General features: G+C 33.8%; 3 protein-coding genes across 3 annotated transcripts; 1 reads left to right on the forward strand and 2 right to left on the reverse strand.

Moving 5' to 3' along the window:
- Positions 1-1,131: 1,131 nt before the first annotated feature.
- On the forward strand, positions 1,132-4,374 carry LOC128670783 (cuticle protein 7-like). The gene is made up of 5 exons (XM_053746760.1): positions 1,132-1,251; positions 1,837-1,978; positions 2,372-2,451; positions 3,051-3,217; positions 3,642-4,374. The coding sequence occupies exons 1-5, from the start codon at positions 1,240-1,242 to the stop codon at positions 3,739-3,741; spliced, it is 501 nt and encodes a 166-aa protein (XP_053602735.1). The 5' UTR covers positions 1,132-1,239; the 3' UTR covers positions 3,742-4,374.
- A 745-nt stretch (positions 4,375-5,119) lies between these two features.
- On the reverse strand, positions 5,120-6,727 carry LOC128670768 (uncharacterized). Its single transcript, XM_053746746.2, has 4 exons — positions 6,621-6,727; positions 6,009-6,542; positions 5,658-5,824; positions 5,120-5,288 (listed from the first exon to the last, which is right to left on the reverse strand). The coding sequence occupies exons 1-4, from the start codon at positions 6,678-6,680 to the stop codon at positions 5,225-5,227; spliced, it is 825 nt and encodes a 274-aa protein (XP_053602721.1). The 5' UTR covers positions 6,681-6,727; the 3' UTR covers positions 5,120-5,224.
- A 2,093-nt stretch (positions 6,728-8,820) lies between these two features.
- LOC128670767 (uncharacterized) lies at positions 8,821-11,146 on the reverse strand. The gene is made up of 4 exons (XM_053746745.1): positions 11,074-11,146; positions 10,397-10,999; positions 9,959-10,125; positions 8,821-8,959 (listed from the first exon to the last, which is right to left on the reverse strand). The coding sequence occupies exons 1-4, from the start codon at positions 11,083-11,085 to the stop codon at positions 8,908-8,910; spliced, it is 834 nt and encodes a 277-aa protein (XP_053602720.1). The 5' UTR covers positions 11,086-11,146; the 3' UTR covers positions 8,821-8,907.
- Between the last annotated feature and the right edge of the window lie 614 nt (positions 11,147-11,760).

An 11,760-nucleotide genomic window follows, 5' to 3' on the forward strand; every position in this document is an offset into this window, starting at 1 on the left:
GGCACCATCAAATTTTATTGAAATCTGTTCAATAGTTAAACGTGACATTTACACAAACAAACATATGGACAGAAGACATTACATTTGTATTTAGAATAAATTTAAGAACGGACCTGAGATCTCAAATGACTTTTAAGATTATTTAATAAATAGCAAAATAACTTTCAATTATAAAGTGAAAAATTACAATACCACCGCACCAGGCAATGTAGTGCAATAAAAACTTCAAAATTTAAGATTGATAACCGATAGTTAAGGCGATATCAGATTACCAATTAGTAAACTCCTTGACATGCTATCAAGAAGGACAGCTTTTCATAGCAAGTACTTAAAGTTTTATCACAATATGTGTGTTTTTGTGTACTACAATAATCACGACAAAATTGATAAAGTATCTACACTCAATGTTAATTTATTCTGTGGTTTGTGCCAGTATTGTATTTATAGGCATTTAAAGTAGGTACTATTACCAATTCCTTGTGAATTAATATTACTGCGTTGGATTTATAAGGACCTACCTGTTGACTTGTGCTGCAACTTTTAGATAATACTTATGTGAACATATTTTGTTAATAACTTTAGCTCTTGCTTGTGTAAAATATTTCATAAGACGGTACTAAAACCTTTTTGAATTACAATCCAGACCTGACAAAAGGTAGTTGTAGAAATGTGGAATCTTAGATATCGCTGAAAATAGTTGATCTTTGCTTCTCCCCAAACTCCAACACATAATTTTGTTTGGATATTCTACCATATCTTCACTATACCAATATAAATGTTGCCACAAACAAAAATGGGTGAGAGGCATCTTTGACGTTAACATTAACCTGCATAGGCAGTATGGAGCTTATTGGGTTTAATGGGGTAGTCTGGATATCCTGGTCTATGGCAGAAACTATGTCACCTGGCTGATTATGACAACGTCATAAATATAAATGGATAAAATAGGCAATTTGTATGTCAGTGGCTCTGCCAAATGGGCACCGAAAAAATATGTTTTTCATATTAGAAAATTAAATATTTTAACTATGCTAGTGTCATATCTTGTATATTCTAACAATCTAGTTTACTCTCGGGCAGCGCCCACTAGACATATGTACATAGGTATATTTCCTGCGCCACAGCTGGGACGTGTATAGGACCTAGGACAGCCTATATAAAGTGTGGTTATCTGACAATTCGGCACACAAGCCCTAGACTTGCGGTGAAGTACTGTGTTAGACTAGAAACAATAGGAAAATGTTTGCCAAGGTAAATAGTGTAGTAATGTATAGTGATTAAAATGCTGATCTAGTGCAATTTCTAATTAGAATACAATATATTTAAGTTTATGCCTTTACGGTGTTTTGTGTTATTTTGTAATTCGTTAATAGTGTCAAATGTTGTAAAGAAAATGCACAATATTTTGATCCAAATGTATTATTTATATACATTTTTTATTTTTATTATTTAAATAGAAAACTTTTAATGAAAAATACATGTAAGTATATCTATTTATATCGTTTTGAGTGAACTCTTTATATACGTCGGAAAATATAATCAAAGGAGACAGTTACATTCAGATACTAACTTCTGATATTTTCAAATCAAAAAGTAAAATATGTAACTCCTCAAAATGTAACTCTTCAAAAAAAAAATCAAAATGGATGAATAATAATTTCTTTATCGAAAAGATCTATAATCTTTTCGATAAAGAAATTATTATTATCTACTATATTTTTATCGGTCGTGGCCCATAGGTAATCCTTATCCCATAAGGAAGGCCTGTGCCCCAGCAGTAGGGACGATTAAATGGCTGATATGATAATGATGATGATGATATTTTTATTCCCACAGTTAGTTCTCGCATGTGCGCTTTTCTGCGCAGTCAGTGCCGGGTTGATAGCTCCCCATGGAGCCCTGTTGGGACACGGGCTAGCTGGAGCATATGCCCCGGGTTTGGCTGGCCTTGCCGCACCCGCTTATGGCCTCGGCTTAGGTAGGAAAATGTAGTCTAATTAAAAGAAAAAATTCTACCTATGTAATGAATTTAAATGTAATAATATGAATTTAAATAATAAATGTAATAATTAAAGATATTGAGGGCGATCCTGAAAAAAGGATGTTTGTTTTAAAAACCATTTTCTTCAATACAATTCCTCTTTGTTTAATACATTGATCTAATTGAGAAATAAAAGCTCTCGTCACCCGACCGATCGAACTAAGTAGATAAACCAAATGTCAACAAGGATTTTCAAAGTGAAATTCTATTCAAACGAATATTATACCAACTTAATTAATACTCAGCTTCCTATTTGTACCTTTTATATTTAGTGTGTATATATATGTAGATTAAAAATAAATAAATAGAATATACCCACATATTTTGCAGGACACGGTGCCGTGGTTGCTCACGGTGCTCCTCTGTTACGGGCACCCCTCGCACACGCCGCCGCCCCTGTTGAGATCTATGTGAGTATCCAAAGTCAAATAAAATAGCTTTGACATCTTCTTATTAGTATTAAATAATTTAAAAAGTTCGGTACAACAATAGGTAGTTATAATTACAAGCAAATAAATAATTAATAAAACTAATTTAAAAATTCACGAAAACTACAGACACGTTAAACTTATAACTTCTCTTTTTCCATCGTGGGAGTTAAAAATGTTTGCTTCGAGCTCCTTCAGACTTCTGAAGACTTTCGCAGACGCTCATCGAGACACAAAAGAACTTCGATTGATATTACTGCTATAGCAGTCGTGGAATTTTTAAGCCTTTGATCCTGATGGCGAAATCTGCAATCTATAATACCAACCAATCCCAATATCCTTCATAAGGACATTAATTTACATGCATACAAATTACCATGCTTGTTTCCAATAGTTGTACTAAGCTACGATCCAGACAAGCTTCTCTTTACTCATCATTCTCTTCATACATGCTTCTATCTTCCTTAAGAAAAATATCTATACATTTAAAGCATTAAAAAGTACATTTGATGCAACTTAAAATACCTTTCTTTCTGCCATTTTGCCATTTTATTTTTGGGACAATATAATATTTCTTCCAGTCCCATCCCCGGTACACCTTCAACTACGGTGTTGCTGACGGCCACACCGGCGACCAGAAGAGCCAGTGGGAGGCTCGAGATGGAGACGTCGTGAAGGGCCAGTACTCCTTGGTCGAGCCTGATGGCACCGTGCGCACAGTCAACTATTCCGCTGACGACCACAATGGGTAAGTAGATCGCAAACTTTAAATATTTCGTTGGATGGACCAAATTATTTGTGTTGCAGTGCTGGGCAAAAGCGTTGCATTAAATTTTTATTTTTCTTATTCTGTTGATATTGCAGATAATAAAAACTCTCTTTGAAATTCCCCAAATTACCTTTAAGTAAACAATGGCAGTTTAAATCAGCATCTAAATACAATTTTTAATCTTTCCCAAGCCTGTGTATATAATGTAATCATGCCGGTTTATAAAAATGAATATGTGTAAAGTAATACCCTAGTATTACTACAACAGCACCTATCACCTAACAGGTACCTATACCTGTTAACACTATGATTATGAATATACTGTCAAATTCAACCAAACACAAGATCACTCCATAGAAGATTCTTTAGACGATGGAGAGAAATTAACTCTGTTCTCTACCAGATTCAACGCAGTCGTGAGCAGACAAGGTCACGCCGCGCACCCAGCCGCCGCCCCCGTAGTCGTCGGCCATGGACTTGCGCATGGCCATCTTCTAGGCTAGGACCGACATCGTCCTCCCGATACACAACCACGACCTCTATTTATTATTACGTTAATTAGGTTAAACACTATGTATGGAATGAGATAATAAATGGCAATGCTTCGCAGTCCATGATCGAACGACGAAGAGAAGAAAAGCGATATTGAAGTGGAGATAGTCATGAAACATACCACCAGAATAACAGCCTGGACTTAAAGTATCATATCTGAGAGGAAAATGTCAAAAGCAAATTTGACTTGGACTGTGTAAGAGGCTCGACGTTTCATAATGTGTACTTATGTCTTTGGGACTACATGGCCCTTTTCATACCTACTTACTACTTTTGCTAAAATGCTGCGACTATTGCTATTGTATAATATTTTCTGTCCTTAGGTCTTCAGACTATTTAATGGTATATCTGCTTGTCAAACGTTACAGACACTTCATCGTATATTGCAGTTTTATAATGTGTCAAAACATAGCTCAAATTGAAACTAGGCAATCTAACTTCCTAGTTAGTATATCTGTTGTTTTGTAGCATTTAAATTTAGCGTGATACATTTTATGAAACGTCTGATATAACGCCTGTGGAGTGCTAACAAAAGCTTCCGCTTTTGCGACTGATGTTGTAAAATAATATACTGTTCATAATGACTTGTTGTTTTATTGATTTTTTATGTATCTTATCCTTAAAAGGCCCTTTCAGTGCTATTTTTAAAAATAGAGTTTTAAAACTTTAAAGAGTCTTAGATTTTCTCTCTTTATTCTCTAATTTTAAGCCAAGAAAAATGTATTGACTTATACTTATCCTAGTTTATCGTCACACGAAGAAGTAAAATATTCGTAACATGATGCTGATGATCTACATATGTCTCGTTATAAGGTAATAGTATGAACTAACTTTATAACGTGACATATGTAGACTAGATCTGAAGGAGGTTTAAGATAATAATGTAATAATTAAAGATCTAGGCTACAAATGTCAGCATAATTAAATTGACATAATATGTTATGAAACGGCTGCAACTTGCAGAGCAATAATAATTTAAAGTACAATGAGATGGCGGGAAACAGCGGACTCATTCCGTTTAGCTTTCTATTTGCTTGGTCAGAATACGAATGTTTGAATTGCTGCAGCAATGTGTAATTTTGTTATAGTCAGTTATCTAATTTGACTGACTACTAATTACCTCATAATTATGTTGTTCGGAAGTTAATTCCCTCTCAGTCTGTGATGATGATGATATGTACTAGAAATACTAGAAGCTCTCTTAGTTAATAGGGATTAGTGTGTTTGTATTGGCAATGAAAATTTATTAATCGATCACTGAAGGATTCCCTAAATATAATGTACAATATAAACCTCAAGTAATTTAATGAAGCAGAAGAAAAATACTTATTAAATATTTAAATTAATTATTTAATTTTACACATCTAATAACGACAAGGATAACACAGATAAAGACTTATTATTACGAAGATCAGTCTTCCACTCCGGTAGCTTCTACTGATGATGGCTATCTTGAGCATGGTGTGCAGGAGGGGTGTGTTTAACTATGGCGTTGAATCTGTAACAATATTATATATATATATATATATATTTTTAGTTATTATCACACTAAAGTAGATAGGCACAACATTTTTGGATCCCGTCAAAAATAAATTGAAGAGGAAAAAAGTATCTTAGGATCCACAGGTGGATCTAGATAGTGAATCAAAGTAGAACGAGTACAATGTATTATTAAGTTTTTTCTTTTCGGAGTGGAAAACAGGATAATTTGTTTATTGTAAAGATGTTATCATCGTTCAATACAACGGTTAATCAACATACCGGAACGACTCATGCCGTTATGGAAGTTTATGTGTCTCTAGTGTGTGAGATCTGACACCAAATAAAAATGAGATAAGCATCGGATAAAAATTAGTATCGTATATACCCATTATGTTTATCCGAAGTGTATTCCACTGTCCTGATCGATCCATCAGCTTCATGGAAAGAGTAGACACCCTTCACAACATCACCATCGCGGACTTCATGCTGGAACTTCTTGTCGCCAGTATGAGGATCTTCTACGTTATACTGGTATTGATATTTAGGATACGCCTGAAAAATAAATCTTATTATCGACATACATTCACAAAGGAAAACTATTTGAATACTAAAAATAAAACTAGATCGTGATAAAGTATATTAGAATGCAAGATGCATAAATGAGTTGAAAGTTGTAATAAAATAGGAATCGGATGCTTATTTAAATTGTTTCGTCGTGAATTTAAAATAGACTCACGTAATAATCAATGGGTTGTTCATGTGAGTCATCAGAGTGCGATGCAGCTTGCTGCTGATAGACAGGAACTTGGTGTACTTTCACAGGTCTGACTGGTTGATGAGCTAGCACTTTGTGTAGAACGGGAACGTGGATAGGCTGACTGTCAAGGTGTACTTGCTGATGGCTTGCGTGATGAATGGGTTGACTTTCATGGTGGACAGGAACGGCGTAAGCCTGTTGTTGAGGCACTTGATGAACTAATTGTTCTTCTTGCACTGGCACTGGCACTTGCACATACTGAACTGCCTGATGACCAGTATTTTCTTGTGACTCCTGTTGCTCGTTTACTTCATGAACAATATTGTTTGTGTATCTTGATTGTTCATGACTGTCTGGAATACGGTATTGCACTTCCTGATTTAGTGATGGGTCATGATGGTACTTCATTAACAGCTTAAATTCCTTAGGCTGTGCATGCTGCAGGATAGTTTTAAGATCATTGTTTTCTTCTTCTCCATGAGATACTCCTAACGCCACAGCCAGGACCAAAATCTGTAAATGAAATAAAGTTTTAATAGAATTCTAGGTGAATGTCTTGATTTGCATAGGTATATATAGTTGCAGACGTACTCTAGCTAGCATTTTGGTCTTTCTCCTCTGACTTCCGCGGTGGAACTGATGAATTAGCATAGGTTATTACGCCAATATATAGCGGAGACGTTACGAGAGAGTATTGAATCAATTTGTTACTGCTTGGGGCGTCATGTTAGAGGCCCACCACGCGCTAGCTTTGAATGATGTAATTTACGTAACCAATGTGAAGGTTGTCGGATCTATCTGGTGCACAGAAAATATGCAAGCTCATTGACTATATACTGCAAATTACTTTTGTTTTAGGTTTCTAAAAGTTTCATATAAGCATAAATAAATGTATACCATAAATTTTTTGTTCATTGAAATTCATGAACTACGCTATGTGAAATGGAGTAGCCGATGGCCAACCATTACCTCCACCACGGCATAATTGACGGCCGGTGACAACGAAATATTAAAAGAATATGACATTCCATGAATACTATATTGCAAATTGACATTTAAGATCACTCAATAGCAATGAAATCTATAAAGTCATTCAGTCGATTTAAAAAAAAAGAAATAGGTACAATCTACCACTCAATCTGAATAGTTCATTTCGCTCATTCACAATGAGGTCATCAGTGTGAGAGACAAAGACGACAATGTAATTCAAATTAAAGGCTCAGAATTTACTCTGCAATGAGATCGTAACAAGTGACTAAATACTCAACTCTCACTTTTGAACTCACAGACGGAAATCCGCTGTGTTTCGACACACAATGACCTGAGAAATTAATTGACATTTATATTCCTGGTCTAACATCATCGATGAATATCACTGTTTGTTACAATTTCCGACAACACGATCTCGCACTTAGGTGGAATTTTGTTATGTAATTTTTAACTGCGTTAACAAACTAAGCGTACCTATTTAAAAGAAATAAACTACGATTACATTTCACATAACTAATGTAATGTATTCTAAATTTTAAATAAAATTTTATTATTAATATTTAAGTAGTTATGAAAAGGTTTTTTTCCAATTATATTTTTACGTATTAATTTTAATTTGTTAATGCACATATTATTAGATTCTACGGTAAAGTATTCTATAGGTAGAATAAACAGAAGCTAAGAATAAATATTTTTAAATCTATTATTCTGCATTCAAGGGGATATGTTTACTTGAAAATTTACGTATCTCTAGATAACAAATCAATGAAAACTGCTAAATTTTAAACAGGACGTGCAGTAGTAGCAGCAACAAAATTTGATATAAATACACGCAATACACACACAACTACTTATGAGATTTAATAAGGTAAGCTCAAAGATCCACACCTGTATGAGCTGACAGACATATTACATCAACGGCGAAACAAATCATTTAATGAACTAGACCATATATTATGAAGTGGTCATGTTTTATGATGTTCTGATCTGACAGTGAGCAATAGATCATTATTAATAATGTTGCGTTAATATGAAACATATATATTACAGTTATTTAAGGTGTACTTCCGGTTTTTCTATGAGAATACCATAAATAAAGAATGGCATGGCATGATAGGGACCATCACTGTTCAAATGAGTTTATTTCGGCATTTCTTCTCAGCAGTGGCCGTTCCGAAATGCCAGTAGTTTGTAGCTTGTGAGAAATAACTATAAATATAAAAATTGATGAGAAAAAGTGCCTGTGAAGGTCTAATTTCTGAATAAATTATTTGAATTTGATATGCCAGTTATATTAAATCTATGGATAATATTGAAATGTTTGTCGTAGATTACTATAATGGTGAGGAACAGTATATGTCCTAGTGAAACAATTTATGCCCTGTTTCTACATTAGCATGTAATTCTAGTCTAATAAAATGTAGCACACGCACTATTGAATACGAATGTACAAATGAGTGCAACACTAAACTTTCTAAGTATAACGGAAACTGATTTCCTTGGTACGTCTAAAATCAAGATTGTTTTTAATATGCGCAGTAAGTCCGTATTAACAAACGTATTTATATAACTAATCCCTATAGATCTGTATGACACGAAATTATGTTGATGGATTTGTGTTAAACGTTACACAATAATTTATGCATTAGTGTGCATAATTTAAATTAATGAGAATATTCTTGAACGAAAGCTTAAAAACGTCCTCAGATATTCATATATTCATTATAATTAAATGTAAACAGGTAAATGGGACGTTACCAATGGCATAGTAACACGCCTTCAAATATAAAAACAACAAATGCAAATTGTTACAAACGGTATATTTTATTAAACACTTATGAACTATTGACTGCACAAATAAATAAAGATGAATAAATCTATTTTATAATTACGGCTCGACGTGCTTCGTGACTCCTGAATTTTTGACGTAAGCGTTAAATCTGAAATAGAAATTTGAAGTGGTTATCCTAAATTACATTGTATCTAGATTATGCAAATGTGAAGTTTCTATTCTGGTAGCTGTTATTACATGGAATTATTTAAAAATGACAGTGTATAGACCTTGTTATAAGAGATAAGATATAAAAAACATCTTTTTATTTAATGTTGGGTTTACCGAACCATAAACTATAGGTCTGCAAATTTTACCTTTGAGAACAAATGTCTTCTTAATTTTAGAAAATAATCTTTAATTACATACAACATTTTAGTTTAATTCCTTATCACTAACTCAGATTTTTTGGATTTAAGTTTAATATAGTTATTTCAATAAAAATTAAATGTGTACAAACTTATCATATTGTTTATTTTCGTTTGTAAAGAAAATTCAACGAGCAAGTTTGTAACGTTAGCCAAAATTACCTCTACTGATACATTTATTTAGGATATTTGCAAACATTATGCAATTAGAATTTAAGTAAGTACCACCACTAATACTTACTACCAATTATACTTGCAACAAAGTTTGTAATGCAATACAATGTATCAAAAACTTTAATTAATTAAGTAGGTGAATTTAGTCTCTCATGCAATACAAGCGATAGCGAGGTAGAGGCACTTCGCCTAGTAGCATTACCGAAGTGGCGCTAAAAGATAATTTATTATAAATTCATGCAATGAACATAATTAACTTCTATGTAAAATAATAAATATAGAGAAGTATTAATCGCAGACAAACTAAATTTCAGTTATATTTTGTATGTATGACATAAGTGACAAGTGCTTTTTACGATTCTTAGTGTTCGTAGGTTAATTCTGACGTCTACACTAATATATTTTTAATTTTATTTATAAGAAAACTCGTAGAGGTCTCAATGTTAGATATTATTATATTTTTCGAACGAATAGGGAGTTTCTTTAGAAAAAAACTTGTTTTTCTTTCAAGGCGTATTCAATTGCCTAATTTATTCTTCGTAGAACTCTAGCAGTGACATTCTTACCCAGTTTTCTTGTCGGAAAAGTATTCGACAGTGCGTACGGAGCCATCAGGCTCGTGCAGACTGTAGACACCCTTCACTACGTCTCCATTGCGGGTCTCGTGCTGGTACTTGTTGTCGTGTGTGTGAGGGTCCTCCACTTTGTACTCATACGTGTACTTGGGAATGGCCTGGATAAGGTAATTTACAGGTAAGAAATGATTACTACTAATAAAAACGAAGTCACGTAATAAATACACAAACATAGGCTACTACACAGCAACAGTCTTATTTTTAGAGTAATCATATTACAAAGTATGTCATGAAGTGGCTAATAATAATAACTAATAAGTATGTTTGTGTCAACATAAATTTAAAAAACATATATTCTGTTCTATAATTTCGTTATTTTATGTTATGTTATTTGAATTTAGAAGACATAAAGAAAAATGTTTTACTCACATAATAATCATCGTAGTGGTCCTCGTAAGCGTCCTTGTGTCCCTGCGATTCTCCGATAAGTCCATTGGTTTCTTCGTGATGTAATATTTGTTGACGCTCGTGATGAATAGGAACTTGATGAACTTCAACTGGTTGAATTGGAATATGTACAGGTTGCAAGTTTAAATGTGGCACTTGAACTATTGAGCCATGTTGAATTTGCACTGAATTCTGGATTTGTGAAGGCTGTATATGTCCAACTTGCTGTACAGGAAATCTTTGAGGAGCAATTTGTTGAACTAAAACATGACGAGAAGGCGCTGGTGAAGTTACGTCAATGATATTTTCGTGTACCGGTGCAGGATTTTTTGGTGCAGGTTGGGGACGTATGAAGTAGTTATTGATATCGTCAAAATTGTATTTGGCATGCTGAGGTTGACCGTTAGTTCTTGCTGGGGCTTGTTGTACGGACGATACTAGTTGAATAGGCACGCTTTGTGATACCGGTAGAAAGTAATTTAAAGCATCTGCTTTTTTTGGTCCATCATGAGTTATAACTGTATTTAGTGAAAACGTGTGATGATCCTGGCAGTTGGCAACAGCCAATGCAGCTAGCACAATAACCTAAAATTAAATTAAAATTTAGTATTATTGCATTTACATTAAATATCTGTTTTAAAAATTGAGTCATATTTTACCTTCACCAACATCGTACTGTATCCTTATGAAAGCTTTGTGTAACTGGCTCATAGTGAAATGAATACTTTCAATTTTATACTTCGAGACAAATTGGCCCCTTAACAGGTTCGAGCCAGTTACGGAGGTGGTGTTTTTGCAAACACTGACAAAATCTGGTTCAATGCAACAACATGAGTAATTCGATATTTTAAGTTTCACATTCGATATCTCCTCATAAATCGTGTCAAATTTAGAATTATTATGGATATTGAAATGATTTTGATATTTAGCACAAAATCACAGGACAATTTTATCAACCATATTGGCAATTGTACACTTAATGTGCAGTGAAAAAAGTACATGTTCTGTAGTAAATGTTAATTTTGCGAGAAAAATGCACAACACTTTTTCAATCATATATTACATAGTCTGTCTTGTCTTAGAAACATTAAATCTGTTATCATGTGTTATCATGATACAATTAGATATATGCATTCAATTTCTGTCAAAGTTAAACAGTACCGCACAACGGAACGCTATTCACAGTGTGATAACAGCCTTTGCTCAAATTTGTGTCAATGTGCGGAGAAACTTGCATAATTTTCTTATAATATTCAACAAACTGTGGCAATGTCACACAGGCTGTACGTAGGCATTTTTACGAAACCATTGTCGGCACACGGGCTCGCCAATATTCTAATTGTCAG

This window comes from Plodia interpunctella, chromosome 6 (genome assembly GCF_027563975.2).
Source record: "Plodia interpunctella isolate USDA-ARS_2022_Savannah chromosome 6, ilPloInte3.2, whole genome shotgun sequence".
Lineage (NCBI taxonomy): Eukaryota > Metazoa > Arthropoda > Insecta > Lepidoptera > Pyralidae > Plodia > Plodia interpunctella.

What these genes read in the sequence shown, in the direction of transcription:
- LOC128670783 (XM_053746760.1), top strand. An exon ending in CGCTTATGGCCTCGGCTTAG is followed by an intron (nt 1,979 to 2,371) that starts GTAGGAAAATGT and finishes CATATTTTGCAG; the next exon opens with GACACGGTGCCGTGGTTGCT. An exon ending in TCCGCTGACGACCACAATGG is followed by an intron (nt 3,218 to 3,641) that starts GTAAGTAGATCG and finishes GTTCTCTACCAG; the next exon opens with ATTCAACGCAGTCGTGAGCA.
- LOC128670767 (XM_053746745.1), bottom strand. An exon ending in ACCACTACGATGATTATTAT is followed by an intron (nt 10,126 to 10,396) that starts GTGAGTAAAACA and finishes TACCTTATCCAG; the next exon opens with GCCATTCCCAAGTACACGTA. An exon ending in TTTTCCGACAAGAAAACTGG is followed by an intron (nt 8,960 to 9,958) that starts GTAAGAATGTCA and finishes TTTCTATTTCAG; the next exon opens with ATTTAACGCTTACGTCAAAA.
- LOC128670768 (XM_053746746.2), bottom strand. Translation starts at nt 6,680, where the DNA reads ATGCTAATTCATCAGTTCCACCGCGGAAGTCAGAGGAGAAAGACCAAA. An exon ending in AGACCAAAATGCTAGCTAGA is followed by an intron (nt 6,543 to 6,620) that starts GTACGTCTGCAA and finishes TTTCATTTACAG; the next exon opens with ATTTTGGTCCTGGCTGTGGC. An exon ending in AACAACCCATTGATTATTAC is followed by an intron (nt 5,825 to 6,008) that starts GTGAGTCTATTT and finishes TTTATTTTTCAG; the next exon opens with GCGTATCCTAAATATCAATA.